The sequence below is a fragment of the Orbilia oligospora genome (assembly GCF_000225545.1).
Source record: "Orbilia oligospora ATCC 24927 unplaced genomic scaffold scaffold00193, whole genome shotgun sequence".
Lineage (NCBI taxonomy): Eukaryota > Fungi > Ascomycota > Orbiliomycetes > Orbiliales > Orbiliaceae > Orbilia > Orbilia oligospora.
The window spans coordinates 139,628-155,960 of NW_011645750.1; the positions used below are offsets into that span (position 1 = coordinate 139,628).

General features: G+C 46.7%; 3 protein-coding genes across 3 annotated transcripts; 1 reads left to right on the plus strand and 2 right to left on the minus strand.

Moving 5' to 3' along the window:
• Positions 1–1,420: 1,420 nt before the first annotated feature.
• On the minus strand, positions 1,421–5,613 carry AOL_s00193g42 (uncharacterized protein; the record flags this gene model as incomplete). The annotated part of the gene is made up of 6 exons (XM_011128653.1): positions 1,421–1,438; positions 1,503–3,497; positions 3,557–4,260; positions 4,313–4,633; positions 4,693–4,914; positions 4,980–5,613. 6 exons carry the CDS (start codon positions 5,611–5,613, stop codon positions 1,421–1,423), a joined length of 3,894 nt encoding a protein of 1,297 aa, XP_011126955.1.
• A 4,221-nt stretch (positions 5,614–9,834) lies between these two features.
• Positions 9,835–14,896, minus strand: AOL_s00193g43 (uncharacterized protein; the record flags this gene model as incomplete). The annotated part of the gene is made up of 3 exons (XM_011128654.1): positions 9,835–13,464; positions 13,523–14,766; positions 14,848–14,896. The coding sequence occupies 3 exons, from the start codon at positions 14,894–14,896 to the stop codon at positions 9,835–9,837; spliced, it is 4,923 nt and encodes a 1,640-aa protein (XP_011126956.1).
• Positions 14,897–15,440: 544 nt separating this feature from the next.
• On the plus strand, positions 15,441–16,199 carry AOL_s00193g44 (uncharacterized protein; the record flags this gene model as incomplete). The annotated part of the gene is made up of 4 exons (XM_011128655.1): positions 15,441–15,608; positions 15,731–15,835; positions 15,902–16,117; positions 16,176–16,199. 4 exons carry the CDS (start codon positions 15,441–15,443, stop codon positions 16,197–16,199), a joined length of 513 nt encoding a protein of 170 aa, XP_011126957.1.
• Positions 16,200–16,333: the final 134 nt, after the last annotated feature.

The following is a 16,333-nucleotide window of genomic DNA, read 5'->3' on the forward strand; positions in this document are numbered from 1 at the left end:
TACATACGCCCAGGCAACAATAGAAGTGCTTGCTTTGTAGGTATTACTCAAGCTCCTTACTTGATTACTTAATTATTGGCTAGCGGCGGAGGCGTGTGCCTGCCGCCAAAAGGGATTGGTCTCCTTGTGCTATTTATATTTGCCCTCTCAGCTGGCATTGCCGAACATTCCTGGCGACAACTTGGAAATGCATCATAAGCAAGTACTTACTTTGTCTATGGATATTAGGTACATGTACTTGCAAATGTTGGGTTGAAAAGAGGGGGTTTTCGATGATGCATTCGGTTCTTGATCGCCCTCATGCTTCAAAGCGGCAGTTCTAGACGCTGCACTGTGGCCTCTCCTTTTTTAAATTTACTTTTTTCTTCTTCCCGGAAGTATATCAATGATGTTACGTAGCTGGTTAATTTGCACAAGATATTGATGCATGGTACATAAGTACATATAAATGTACATGAACTGGCTACACAAATCGGAATTGATCAAGCTGGAGAACTTTTTCGATTGATCGCATTGCAACGCTGTCTTTTAGAATCGTGGATGTTGCCTCTTTCCTTTGCCCTCACTCTTTTTTGCTCATGATCACTCTCGACTTACATGTTGGAAGGATAGAGTAATGATGAAAATGATGGTGGTGATGATGATGATGATGATGATTTAAAGTTTAATCAACAACCAAAAATCCTGAAATTCAAAGTAAGGAAATGTAGAAAGAACGCATAAAGCTCCTGTATATAGTCTCAGGCTCAAGGCTATACTAAAAGGAAGGGTGGAGACCAGGCTGAAAGATTTAAAGGGACCCTAACTCTTATAACCTTATCTCCCCATCACGAAACTCGGACGAAAAGAGGCAGGATTCGGAAGGATAGTATAACAAAAAAGAGTAACAGGTCCATGATACACAGAAATAAAACGGGACCGACAAAGGGAAACTAACAAAAAAACGAAGAAAAACGAAAGGAAAAAAAATGATGTGAATGAATATAGTAGCAGTGTCAATATTCGTATGCCGTCCATCTTTGATCAAACCCCGTCCGAAAACCCGGAAACCCAATACCGAAGGAAGAAAAGAGAGAAGAAGGAACAAGAAAAGAAGCGAAGAAACATCAAGAGGCAAAGTAGGCAAAAAAGGGTTTCTAGAATGCGCTCCTCATGAATCGGAAATATACCTCCTTTCGTGTCGCGCAAGCGATTATGAGGCCTACCAAATATTGCCCTCCGGTCCTTCAGCCTGCACATAACAGAAAGAACATGCAGAACACGCTGCATGAGCAGTTATAAAGAGGAGGAGAAGAGGAAGAAGGAGAAGAAAAACAGGAAAATAAGGTCTAAGAATTACAAATTATTCTTTTTTTGTTTTCTCCCCTCTTCTGCTTTTAGCTTTAATTTCTGTTCAAGAGCTGTTAGATCTAAATATCGGCTAGTGGATCGGGTTTGCCTACATGTTAGCGCCTCGATAGATTATTTAACCCGGTCTTCTTCGTGGCCGGGGGTCGACTTACCCTGCTCTCCATTGCTTCTTCAGGTGTCAGTGTTGTCGGCGACATGGCACTCGAGCTGGCGCTCGCCTCCGGCCTCATAACAGACGCATTCGAGGTCATCGACCTGCTGTCGTACGGCGGCCGAGTAAGACTAGCGACAACCCTCCTATCATCTGACTTAGTAACACCACGCTCTAGCAGGGTACCGCCCAAAGCCGCGCACTTCGATATAGTCTGGATGAGTTGGTTTTGCTTGAGTGGCTTGGAAAGATACTCATCCATTTGCGCCTGGATGCATTTCTCTCTATCGCCCAACATGGCATGGGCAGTGAGAGCCACGATTGGAGTTCGGGGTAGGCCGAAGTCCCGTTCATATTCACGGATTTTAGCCGTTGCCTCAAATCCACCCATCACCGGCATCTGGACATCCATCAACACACAGTCGTATCGCTTTTTTTGGACAGCGTCTACGGCCTGTAGACCGTTCTCAACAACCTCGACTGTATGGTGATATTTCTCAAGAATTTTGACAGCGAGCTTTTGGTTCACTACGTTATCCTCAGCCAACAGTAAGTTTAACGATTTCGAGTTTTCGGATATCGAAGGTGCGGCCCTTCCTTCTAAAGCTGGTATCATTCCATTACCCAAGTCGATCGGGAGGCATGGGACCGTCATGTATGATGTTATACCGAGATCGAGGGTCGATTTCAGACTGACATGTATCACTGGGGATAACAAAACCAGTGGGATATATTTGAAGTGGTCGAAAGTTCGAAGCTTAAGTGCCATCGACATCGAATCGACAATGATGACATCGTATGCAATACCATTCTTAGCAGGATATAGTGGGTGATCTGCTCTCGGGGCTTCTTCCGCACTCTTGACTACAATAGGAACGAGCTCGAGTTGCCTGAGCATGTCGGCAATGGCAATGCCGGACTGGTCACCCACGTCATCAATGAAGAGAACTTGGTGTCCCTTGTAAGGTGCCAATTGTGGTCGGATGAGAGTAAGATCGGTCTCTGCTAGTTTAACGACCACGGTGAAGTAGAACGTGCTTCCGACGCCGTATTGACTCTTTACCCATACGTCTCCACCCATGAGATTAACAAGGCGCTTAGAAATCGAAAGACCAAGCCCGGTGCCGCCAAACTTCCTTGTCGTGGAACCATCAGCCTGACAAAATGTATCGAAGATAAGATCCAATTTGTCGGCTTGGATACCGATGCCAGTATCTGCCACGGAGAACTCGAAGCAGTACTCGTTTTCTTTGCAACGTCCTTGGTCAGCGGGCTTAATGCTCAAGGTAATCTCTCCACTCTCGGTGAATTTGATCGCGTTTCCAACGAGGTTGAGGATAACTTGACGAAGACGGAAGGAGTCGCCAACGACATGGTCTGGAACCACATTATCGACATTGTAAACAAGATCTAGGAATCGTTCGTTGGCCTTAACAGCCAAGGTCTTCAGCGCATTAAAGACGGTTCCTCGGAGAGAGAATGGTATCTCTTCCATAACCATACGATTGGCTTCGATTTTCGAGATATCCAAAATGTCATCAATAATTGTCAACAAACTATTAGCAAGATTGTGGACAATGTTCAACATTTCTCGTTGGAACTGAGTAAGATCGGTGTCGAGAGTAAGTTGAGTCATGCCAATGATACCATTCATGGGTGTTCGGATTTCGTGAGACATGTTGGCGAGAAATTCAGACTTGGTTCTGTTGGCCAATTCAGCGGCTTCCCTGGCAGCGGTGTTCTTCTGGATACTATCTCTGAGATTGAACACCATCTGGTTGATCTTGGTCTTGAGAGCATCCATTTCTCCGGAGGCCTCGACGGTGATAAACCTCGTAAAGTCTCCATCAGTAGCAGCGGCGGTGATTTGAGCAAAGGCTCGCACTTGGGACGTTAAGTTGGTCGCCATGATATTCACATTCGTCGTAATTTCTTTCCACAATCCATCGACATCATTGACTTCAGCTTGTACGCCGAGTTTACCATCAATACCAACCTAAATGGCTTTGTTAGTATTTGAAGAGAGTGACCCACAACTATTTTTCTGCAACTTACATCACGGGCGACTCGCTTCACTTCTCGAGAGAACACTTCGAGACGATCCACCATCTTATTGATAGTGGATTTGAGAGCTAACACTTCACCCTGTGCGTGAACTGTAATCTTCCTGCTGAGATCACCCTGCGCCACAGCAGTTGTCACGTCTGCAATACTTCTCACTTGAGTCGTAAGGTTATTAGCCATGACGTTCACATTATCAGTGAGATCTTTCCAGACACCCTCCACATCTTGCACCCTAGCTTGGCCGCCAAGTATACCATCGGTTCCGACTTCACGGGCTACCTTGGTGACTTGGGTTGCAAAGTTTTGCAATCTTTCTACCATCTTGTTGATGGTATTTTTCAGTTGTAAGATTTCGCCTTCGGCAGGCACGTCAATCTTAAGACTAAGGTTGCCTTCAGCGACAGCGGTTGTAACGGATGCAATATTTCTGACTTGGAGCGTAAGGTTGGTAGCCATGCCGTTAACACTTTCGGTGAGAGACTTCCAAGTTCCCTCCACATCGTCCACATTCGCTTGGCCACCAAGCTGGCCTTCAGTTCCGACCTCACGGGCGACCTTTGTGACTTCGCTAGCGAAGTTCTGAAGACGATCCACCATCTTGTTGATGGTCTCCTTGAGTTGTAATATTTCGCCCCTGCAGCTGGCACTGACCTTTCGGCTGAGGTCACCTTTCGCAACGGCGGTTGTGACGGTAGCTAGCTCGAATTAGTTTACACAAGTCGTAGAGCTTCTTCAGTGTTCACCTACCAATGTTTCGGACTTGTTCAGTAAGATTTGCGGCCATAGCATTGACATTGTCTGTCAACTCCCTCCATGTACCCTTAACTCCCTCGATTTCTGCTTGACCACCTAGTATTCCTTCAATACCAACTTCTCTCGACACTCTCGTGACTTCTAGCGCGAATCTTCCTAGTTGCTCCACCATGGTGTTGATTGTTTGCTGAAGCATTAATATTTCACCTTGAGCATGGACGTGGATCTTCCTCGACAGGTCACCGTTGGCGACTGCAGAGGTGACTTCAGCGATTTCTCGCACTTGCGAGGTAAGGTTGGAAGCCATAGTGTTGACTATACCGTTCATTAGTTTCTTAACGTTGGGAATGCCTTGAGGACTATTGAGAACACACCGTTATCAGTTAATTCACGCCAAGTGCCTTCAACTCCATTGACACTGGCTTGACCTCCTAATCGGCCCTCTGTTCCGACCTCTCTAGCGACGCGAGATACCTCGCTGGCGAATGTCTGCAGCTGGTCCGTCATGTTATTGATAGTACCTTTGAAAATCTCGATTTCTTTGTCCATCTCCACGTCGTGAACCGTGACTTTTTTCGTGAGGTCACCTCTAGCGACTATTCACGTATAGTCTCATGTCAGCTGTGCACCGGGACTAAAAGAGGGGCCTGAACGACCGTACCGGCTGTCACGATTTCACCAATCTCCCTCAACGCCTTCTGGAAGGCCAAGTTTGCCCTCTGGCTTTTTCTGAGCTCTTTCTCCAACATCTCAACCCTGCTGTACTCCTGATTTACATTCTGCAAAGCATGCTGGTGTTGGTTGATCTCTTCTACCAAAACCTCCACATTCTTCCCATGACTCTGAATTTCGCCCTCTTGAGCTTTGACATGTTGTTTGAGCACCTCCAAATCAGGCTCAATATTGATAGGCTTAGCATTGCTGGTGGGCGGTACTTGAGCAGTAGATAGGATTCCGTCGTTAATACAGTTGCTAGTAGTTGCAGTCGCAGTCGCAGTCGCAGCTGCAGTTGTAGTTGTAGTTGTACTAGTATCGTTATTGTCTGGCGTGGCTAGCATGGGCGGTGGGCCATCATTTGGTGTTTCCGGGAAGAGATTTGGGTTCACAGCCGATGCTTTGAGCTCGAGCAATCGTATCCGATTTGCTAGGGCGAATATTTCCTTCTCAAGAGCTCTTTTCTCTTCAGTATCCTCGCCCGGAAGCTTTGCCTTGGCCAGCGGTGCTAATGCGCCCCCTGAAGCGAGTGATGCCAGCAGCCTTGTGGTTGCGGCGACGGTATCCGGAGAAACCGACATCTTGAGTCTTTTGTGGGGCGGTTCCTCCAGAGCGGATGCTGGGTGAGGGGAAGTGGAGGGAAACGCCTCTGTTCCGTTCTCTGACACTCTTATTTCCGAAATGGCTAATATGGTTTACTTTGGGGGGTTATGTTAATATAGAAAACCCTTTCGGGATTTAAGAGCGATGCTGGATTCCGGGCGAGATGGAAGTATGTGAGGGAGAGGATGAGAACGGAGAGGAGCAGGGTGATGAAAGGTACTCAAATGGGGGTTGGACGTTGAAGTTGGGTTCTGGTGTTGTCATTAACCGTTAGTATTGAATATTATAATCTATATTGTACTAGCCGCAGAACGCAGCGATCTGGCCGACAAACAGTATAACAAAGTCTTAAGGTATAGGTGGAAGATATATAAGTATATAAAAGGAACTTTCAAGAAAGAAGAGTAGCTGCCGTCAAGGCAGGGAGTTGAGGATGAACGAGGTTATCGGATAAGGCGACAAAGAACGGGTTATGTGCTATCATGAAACGAATGGTCTGGCAAGGTCAAGTCACCCCTCCGTTTATCAAGCGAGAAGTGTGATGGATAGAGGAAAAAGAATTTTATCCCGAATGGAGGGGAAGAGAAAAAAAAAGTATTACAGGAAGACCATTCAGACAATTAAATCGGAACTAACAGTCTTTCTGGAGCCAAAAGGGAATATTTCGTCAAACTAGAGCCCAGGTACACAGCAGAGTTCCAATGTGGATCAGAGTGCTCGATTGGGCCAATACATGGAAACGAGGAATAACCTTTCCCTCGGGTTTCAGAATGACGTCGAGGAAGGGTGAGAGAGGAAGGGTGAGACTGGTACGCTGGCAGTGACCGTGAACTGAAGCGGAAAGGGCAGGCAAAGATGAGGCGGGCCAGGTCCAGCAGCCACAACAGTGAAGATGCTGACGGGAGCCCCCTCCGCAATTCAAACCCTCTTCGACTTCTCCAGTTAGTTCCCGTGATCTCCGCCCAGCTGAGGCAGATGTGCTCCAAACACGCCTAGCTAACGGGGAAATAATATCAAAGTACCACTTACTCCAGATGTGAAAGGGTGCACACAGTCGATCACACAGCCTTCGAAGGAGGAGAGCTTGAAGAAGGGTGAAAATGAAAGGGGGGGGCCGAGGAGGGGAGTAGCAGAGTTAAAAAAAATTAAAAAATAAAAAATAAAAAAAAGAACCGTGATGAGCTGTTCTCGACTCTTCGAGTTTGCCTCTTTCGGGATATTTTGAATGCTTGGTCCCAGACGGATGAGTAGTTAGGAGGAGGGAAAACGCAGAGGGAAATGGAGAAGATTGGCCAGCACGACTTTAGGCTGGGTGATATGTACTAATGTAATGTATGATATGTGTGATGTGCTCTGTGGTTTCAAGCAAAGAAGGGTCCGTCGAACTAAACTAGAGCTCTAGACCCAAAAGCAAGGGGGCAACTGGGATCGAGCGTATGTATGTACCAGCGAACTAGCTAATGCTAGAAATTGATATCACAAGGCAGAGGGAAAGAGGAAAGTATTGGCATGTACTGGGAAATCGCATGTATGCGGAAATTGAGACGGGGAAAGAATAAAGGATTGCTGTTTTCACCTGGTTATGATATGATCTCTCTCTCTCTCTCTCTCTCTCTCTCTCTCTTTTTTTTTGTATACCCTAGGTAGTCGGTATATAGATGAATTCCTTATAACTAAGAAATAAGGATTTAAAATGGAAATCCGGACGGTAGCTTTCCTAAAGACCTTTCTCCTTTAAATTTGGATGTTATATCAATATCGCCTGAAGTATTAAAATATCGTCGGGTCGGTTGATGCAGTGGGGGTATTCCTTGATCGTTAGGTGGGCCGCCCTGTTTTGAGCACAGGATCTGGGAAAAGAAAAGGTCTTTCGTGCTACCGGCCTGCTGTCATGCAGCTGCAGCTTTGTTGTCTCGATAATATATTTCCAAGAACAGTTATCCCATATTTATGTACTTTTACTGAAGTACTTATTGTGAAACTTCGGCAGTAGTAGGATCGGAGTAATAGGTACTTAAGTAGTTGCGAAGAGGATGGTATGGTATAATGTAACTGCCAAAGAGGAACCTATCTGAAGAATAGAGGACGAGCATGTAGTGATAGCAGCGATAGCAGCAGCAGCAACAGCAGGAGGATGAGGAGGAGGAGAGGAGGAGGAGGGAAGGAGAAGGGGAGGAAGTATGGGAGATATGGGAGATATAGGAGGTATAGGAGGTAGAGGAGGTAGAGCAGGTAGAGGAGGGGGGTGACGGGGGGCGGGGAGGCCTGCTATCAGAAAAGAAGTCCAGGGGTATGAGTTTAGCGGAATATAGCTGCAACCTGCCTATGACCTACCTTTACCTCGAGGTACTCGGGTACCAATAAGTACAACTTGATCTTAACCTTAACCTTGACCTACCCATACCACCGCAGCTAACTACCTAGTGAGTCGGACTGGACCTAACCGAGTCGGAGAGTTGGTGTACGCAAGAATAGACCTTTGAGCGCCGTTGATGTGTGCAAGCTGTTTGAAACCCTTAAAATCCATATCCTTCGTAAAGTAAGTAAGTGCTATAAGTCCTGAGCCCGAGCTAACGCCTTGGACGTTGGAATTAGATCTGGTGGCGCCCGACCAACAGATACTACACATCCAACAGGCACTATTCAATTTTTCTAGCTAGTTTGGGCCCAGGCTTAGTATCGGATGAAACGATGCCGGCGAGCTTTTAGATTTCAGAGGGTAGGACGATGTCCCGTGCCAGTACACGCCTCAATGGTCTGTCTCGATCAGAGATGCGGCATCCTCTTGAGTTTTTGAATGGAAATTGTAGACCAATCTATTAGGATCGATCTCAACGGGACTCTCCATCTAGGTACAAACGGGATCAAAACGTTCTATGCAAGCCCAACCTCAAAAAGGCGTCGTCTATTGTCCACCGATTGGTAATCTACAGGGAATACCACCAAAAACCACATGCATGGGCGTAGATATGCATCCGCGCAGTTTTTTTGGTTTTTTCCCCGCCGGCCGGCCAGCTGCCTACCCTCGACAGATTTTTTTTTTTTTCAAGAGTGGTTGTTCCTTCCTGACCCATCATCAGAGACATCCCCTAGTTCGGAGCAAGCCCGGACCCAATCGATTTCACAATTGTCTTCCCTTCAAATATCATTTCGGCGGCAATTGGACAAAGGGAGAAGCCGGTCAATCAGGGTCTCTGACCGAGTGCTGGGCCGAGTATACATCCTGTGCCATTCCTCGAGCTCAGACAGTGTGCCACCTGATGTGGATCGCCATGCAAACCTACCCGGAAAAGATGCCGCTCCAAACCAAGTCAATATCTGCTTTTCCTTCCCAATCCCTCAAATATAGTTTCAGCCTCCCGTACCGATCCCACGTTTATTTTGCCTATTTGCATAATCTAAGTACTTATATAGTCATAGGTATCTTTTCGTTAAAAGGGGGGGGAGGAAAGAAGAAGAAAGTTAAAAAAAAATGAAAAAGAAGGGAGAGAAGCTTAACTATCAAGTCTTCTAACTAGGATTCTGTTCGGAGATGCGCTGGAATGTGCAGTGTGAAGGCCTGTCACCTACGCGAGAATACAGCCCAGAATAGCCATCTACGTCATTGCGCTGCACCTCAATCACCCCCGATCCTCCAGCTTCGACAAACACATTGGTATTAATATTAGTCAACCTGTCGGCGGGTCTAACATCGAGACCCTTTCCCCGCAAAGACCGCGGTAGGTGCCGCTGTATTCGATCGCTAAGTAGCCCTTCCCTTCGCTCTGACTGATTTATTTTGCATGCACGGCCAAATTATCCCAAGAAAATTTATAATGATAAAAGAGCTTAAAATTAAACCAATTTTGTCCCCTCTTTTTGTCGACGCCGAGAACGTGATAAAAAGGAATATAAATGCGCTAGTAATACACTTGTTGAAGCTACAGAACCCAGGGTAGAAGGGAGGAACACATAATTAACTGGTTCCAATTAAGCTACAGGCCTTCGGAAAACCGTGTGTAATGTGTATATGCATGCCATTAGCTTCCCTGTTTCATATTTTTGTGTAGAGTGAATGTTCAAAAGGAAAAAAAATAGAAGAAAAAAAAAAGAAAAATTACCAAGTAAAAGCTCCGAGAGGACCGTTATAACACCGAGAAACAAGTAAATGAAAAGAGTATGAACACGAAAAGTCAAAAGGTTTTCGAAAAAAAAAGTGTCTATGGTGGTTTCGCCTTCTTTGCCTTCCTCTTCTTGTTCTTGTCCGGTATGAAGACGGGCGTATCACGCAATTCCCAGACCCAGAGTCGAACAAGATAGTCATCAACCGTGCTAGAGTTGCCCCCCTCTTCCACCTGGTTCTCTTCAACATCTTCGTTTTCGACCGGGGTTGGAGCTGCCGCTGGCGTACTTGCATGCTCCGAGTTTCGTGGCGTTCCAGTATTATTGGCTATCTCATCAATAACAACTCCCGACCCTGCTCCCGATTTCTGCCCATCTTCACGTCCAAAATCATCTCTATCAAGATTCTCAACTGCTTCCTTCGAAGCCGCCTTAGCGGCTACGACGTCATCAGCGTCTTCAACTTCCTCCAGGGCTTTGTTCATATTGCCTGTAGTCGATCCGATCGTCTTCCCGCCAATCGATTCGAGCCCAAATTTCTTCGCATCATCCCCGAACAAATCAGCAACTGTCAACCGATTAAACTTGTCAACCGTAAATTCTCCTTCTTGAATAACAACATCGTCAAGCATTTGCTTTTGATTTGACTTGCGCAGAATGTTAGACTCGATTGTGAATTCTGAAACGAAGCGGTAAATGTGGACATCACGGGTTTGCCCAATTCTGTGGCATCGGTCCTGGCATTGCTTGTCCATGGCGGGATTCCAGTCGAGATCGTAGAAAATAACTGAGTCGGCTCCCGTCAAGTTGAGACCCAATCCGCCAGAGCGAGACGATAGAATAAATACCAGGATACGATTATCGTTGTTGAACCTCTCTGTTAAAATCTGACGTTGTTCGACTTTAGTGGCGCCATCCAACCTTAGGTATCTATGGCCGTGGATGTTCAAAAATTCCTCAAGGATATCCAAAACCTTTGTCATCTGCGTGAAAATTAGGGCCCGATGCCCACCATCCTGTAGATGCCTGAGCAAAGCATCTAATTTCTGGAGCTTGCCACAGTCATACTGCAAAAGGCGCTTGTCGGGGAAGGCAATGGAGAGACGGTTTCGGGCTCTATGAAAAGGATCTTCCAGTTTTTTGGCCTTGACAAGACGTAGAATTTCCTGACCGGCAGGCGTTACCGTTATGAAGGGCATGTCAGAAGCAACGACAGCCGGTGTAACACAGCCGAACTTCTGAATGATGGTATCGAATTCATCCGCGCGACGGCCTATCGTAGCGGTAATGTTTTTCAAAACACAAACTTCGCCTGACAACCACTCGAGGCGTCTTTTGCGGTTCTCTGGAAGTTGGGAGGTGAACTGAGGAAATGCGCCAATATTACAGGCCTGGCGTAGATCAGTCCCATAAATTGGTTTCCTACGGCATCGCAGGGCATTCAAGTAAGCTGTCTGTTTCACCTTTTCGAATTTGCAGATTTTGTTGCGATTCAAGATGTAGTTGTTGAGGGCCTTAGAGGATGAGAAGTCAGGCTGGAGACCAGGAATAATTTCTTGCTCGAGATCATGAAGACGATCCTTGATCACCTTCTGTGCGATTAGTTTGCTTGTAGTGTCTGTGAAGATACGTGATTCCGATTCGGCACTGATGATGTTGAGGTTAAGCGTGTCAAAGTTAACTGTATCAAAGGTACCACCCTGCAGGAACTTGCGACGCACAAGGAGTTCGTTGATTTCAAAATCGGCGATGACTGAGCGACCCATTGCAAATGATGTAATGATGGGGCGGGTCTCAAACAGGTCAGGGTGGTTGCACACCTTCCGCAGTTGCATCAAACAATTAATAATTGAAAGATAATTGCCGTTTGTGAGCGTCTCCCGCGTTTGTGATCGAGACATGAAATCGTCGTACAAAAACCTTTGGCGTTTGGAAAGCCGACACCAAACAATGTGTTCATGCTTCTCGGGCATTTGCTTCTCCACGTCTTTCTTCAAACGCCTTAAAAGAAAAGGTCGTAATATCGTATGTAGCTTCCTGATGCTCTCCTTTGATTCTTCATCCATACCTTCTCGTCCCCCTTCGATGAGTTGGTCGACAGGGCGAGAAAACCACTGTTGGAACTCTCTGAGATCTGTAAACCCAGCGGGCATAGCAGCGGACATATTGTTGCCGGAGGGCATAAGGAAGTAAAGAAGTGACCACAGTTCGATTAGGTTGTTCTGCAGTGGGGTACCGGTTAATAGAAGGCGTGCTTGTGCTTTGAAGTTTAGGAGAGTCTGCCATCTTTGAGATCTGAAGTTTTTGATATTGTGTGCTTCGTCGAGGATGAGATAATGCCATGGTCTTCGTTTGAATGTTTGAACATCCTGAACAACGAGTTGATAGGAGGTAATACATACATCCCAAGCACTTAAGTTCATCCAACCTTTACGTTTTTCCTGTCGTTCCTCACGACTACCGTAATAGGTCATAATCTTAAATCCCGGTGCCCATTTCTTGAATTCCATTTCCCAATTGAGAATAACACTGGTTGGTACAACCACAAGGTGCGGGCCCCATACTCCGCGATCGGTAGCTAGATGGGATAGAAGAGCAATTGTTTGTATTGTTTTACCAAGGCCCATCTCATCAGCCAGTATTCCATTTGTGCCATTGTTGTAAAGGTTGACAAGCCAGTCCAAACCGAAATGTTGATACTCACGCAAGGTGCCCCTGAGTAGAGTCGAAATTGGTGTCTTGGGTTCTTTGTGGTCCCCAATGTTGCCAATAGATGCTGGAGTAGTAACGCTGCTAACTTCGGATATACCAGTCTTAGCGACACTTGAGTCATCACTAGAATGGGGGTGGTGTTTGTTTTCCGAATGCTCCGCTTCATCTAGATGGACGCCAGTGTCTGCATCAGAAAGGTTGTCGGTGTCCTGTTCTTCTTCCACATTAACTGGCACCATGTCCACTTCTTCAAGATCTTCATCTTCATCATTCACACCATCAAGACCCTGAGAGCGTTTTGAGGCCTCGGCACTCCTGTGCCGAATCCTATCAACTTCATCCTTTGAAAAGAAGCCAAACAGACCATCCTCAGCATCGTCGTCATCGTCATCGTCATCATCCTCTCCATCGTAGTATTCTTCGTATCGGTCGCTTCCCCCTTCCTCAGTATCAGGCTCTTCCTCTTCCTCTACTTCTTCTTCATCTTCACTATCCATCGGAACATCCTCGTCACTTCCATCATCTTGATCTCCTAACCAACGTAGATTATTGTCACCAAATCCATTTGTATCGCTGAAGCCCTTATCCCCTCCCATGTCGTCCATGGACATCGATACATCCGTGTCATCCTCCCCAGAACCATTGTCACTCTCGATTTCGGTCAAACCGGCATACTTTCGTCGCAGCTCCTCAGGGCTGAGCTTGTCGTCACAATCATCGTCTACTCCGCTTCCTTCGTCCAACGAATCCGAACCAGACATGTTTGATGCGTCCTCAGATGCTTCGCTCTCATTTTCGCTCGCGATTTCATCAAAGTCATCACTAGGTACTAAGTCCTCCGTTTCGTTGGCATTCAGCTCGTCATCAATTTCGTCAAGATCTTCAGGAATGCCGTCACGAGTTTTTATACGTGCATCTAGGAGCTTGCTGGAGTGTTGAAGCATCTTTTTTAGGGTTTCTCGACCAGCTAGGCGGGTTGCTTCGAGATACTGCTCCCTTCTGATGTCCTGAGCAGCCTGTGGGGAAAAGAGGTTAACATTATTAGTGACAATAGAACTTCGAGGCACTACATACCTTCTCTGTGAACTTCAATTTGACTTTGAAACCAGCTACAACTTCTTTGTATCTCTTGATGCTAAGATTTCTCTGCTCGTGTTCGATTTCTTCACGGGTTTTTGGGCGTCTTTTTCGTGCGGCTTCAGCAGCATCTTTAGCGATTGCTTTGGCATCCTTGATATGTTGCATACGTTCCCTCTTCAAGAGTTTACTGAAGCGGAGGGCATGATTAACAAAGTGATCTTGGTGTCCCCATTGCGGTTTCAAACGCTCTGGCAAAGGTACAACCTGGGGCAAAGCAAATTGAAGATTCTCCGGGCGCAGCGAATCGTTTTCATAGGCTTCTTCGAGCTTGATCCGTTTGACAGCTTCAGCGATGGCTCCGTCCTGCATCTGTTTGAGGTAGTCCGGGTCGTTATCTTCGGCATCGAGATACTCTCTAAGGGACGAGAACTTGCGAGGGTTGGGCATGTTCATAATGTTACAGAAAAGAGGTGGCTTAACCTTACGACTAAACTTGAGTCGCCACGATATCCTCTTAGAATCATCAAAAGTCCCCTCGACAAAGTCATGGGGTTCATCTTCCATTTCAACATCTTCATCCTCATCTTCAGCATGCTCCTCAGCCACCGCAAGCCTTCCACTTCGCCTTCTAGGAACTGTTGAAAGACGGATTGCATTTCGGGTCTTTTTCGGGCTCGATGAGTTTTGAGGGGGTTGCTTCGGATTGGCTCGAACATAGATACTTTGTCGGGTTTGGTTGGATTTTGTAACTACCGGGCTACGAGACGATGAAGTGGTAGCAGTTGATTTAGCGCTACCCCGAGTCTGAGATTTTGGGGCGGCGGTTATAGGCGTGTGCTGTTGTTTTGACCTAGGTGATGTCCGGGTCCCAGGTCTGTATTCTTTAGTTTTAGTGCGACTGCTCGTAGTAGAGGAATCTGGTGATATTTGTGCTGCAGCAGACCTTGTAAGTCGACCCCCCTTTACCGGAGTGACAGGAGTAGGCGGTGGCGGCATGGTTCTCATTGATCTCTTCCTGCCCGTGCCGTCGATGAAGCTGGAGGGAGTTTGGGCAGCGGCCGATTTCCATGGTGGCGACGGGGGCCCATTCAACTTTCGTTTTTTAGACGGATTCAGAAGTTGGAGGATCTCGTTGCTCAGGGTAGAGTTCGAATTAAGATTCTGGGCGGTCTCGGTATCGACCTGCAAGGACTTAGTCGTTCTCGAGCTACTGCGGGTAGCGGGTAAGTGGCCGTTTCCTGAAAAGACTATTGCTCAGCATGGCACCAATTGATCACGGAGGATTCTGCAAGTTGCTCCGGGCCGTTTGAAAGACATACTGTCATTTTGAGGGGTTTCGGGATCGGGATTGGAGTCGTCAGGCGTCATAACAGCAGGCTTGTTGCTGGGGTGGTCTCTGCGGTTTACCCGTCCCAGACCACCCAAATTATTCGAGAAGCTTCTGATAGTTGGTCAAATTGAAGCTGAGATTCTAAGCTTCCAAGATAGCTTATTCGCGTCTGCTAGAACCGCGTAGTTGATGAGATATCGGCTGGTGAAGATAGAAGACGCTGTGATTCGGGTTGGACGGTTGAGGTTAGAGTTTAGTGTTTTTGGGGGGTTTGCCGAGAAGGAATAAAATGATATAAAATTTCCTTACGAAGTGATCTCGCAAACAACACAGCGCCTTTCGGCGGCGACGGAGGAGGAAGTCTTGGCCTGCTTCTGACCTCACCTCATTCCCAACACAACCTGATATAATTATACCTACTTACATGAAACCGTCCTGTACCTGTACACTAGGAAACATCGACACCATTGTCCCTCCCCCCGCGAGGAAGTCGGTGCCTAAATAGGTGCGTATCTCCAGCCTGTGACTTTCCTACATCTGTCCTAAACTTCGATGCTAATTTCTCTCTTGTCAGTCGTCACCATGCTTCCCATCAGATCCATTGCCGCCGGTACTTCGCGACTGCGGCTCGTCCGACCAATCCTCTCCCAGATTCCCCGCCAGAGATGCTATGCCTCTACCGCTGCACCACAACCGGAGCCCGTTCCGAGACTTCTTACAGGCAATCCCGAAATCGATGATCCGGGGATGGTACCAGCCTTCCTTCCTATCCCCGACTACTCCCCTCCTTCTCGATATCATCTCTCCCGATATATGAAGGCCACCGTATACATCTACAGATCATGCTAATTGGACACCAATCAATCCAACAGAATGACGGCTACTCCCTTACTCAGCCACCTCCACTAAAACGTCAGTTCAGAGATCCATACGAGAAATGGTGGGATCCACAAGAGAGAAGAAACTTCGGCGAACCGGTATAACCCAATAGTTTCGAAACAACCATCTATCCAATGTAGACGCTCACGTTATATGTGGAGTAGGTCCACGAAGATGAAGATGTTCTCGGAATTTTCACACTTTACGAATACACCGTTGCCACACCAAAGCAAGCAGCCATATCGTTCTCCTGCTTCGTACTAGCGGCCTTTGGGCTTTGCGGTGCAATCTATTCGTTCTATCCGGATAAGCCAGCAGTTCCCAGAGAATTTCCACATAATGGGTTAGAAAAAGCCCTGGGAGGAAAAGGCGCTCTCCTGGTATATATCTCCTATCCATTTCCTTGTTTCGCCATAACACTAACATACCGAATAATAGGCAAAGCCAGAAGGTAGCTATTGAGTCGATGTATATAACCAATGATTTAATTTTCCAATTAAATTTTACTTTAGAGCTAAGTGACATGTGTATACTTGAAGGCGTAGAGAATACTGCGAACCTACGGTGTGTAAATCTCGAGAATGGTGTCCATTCGG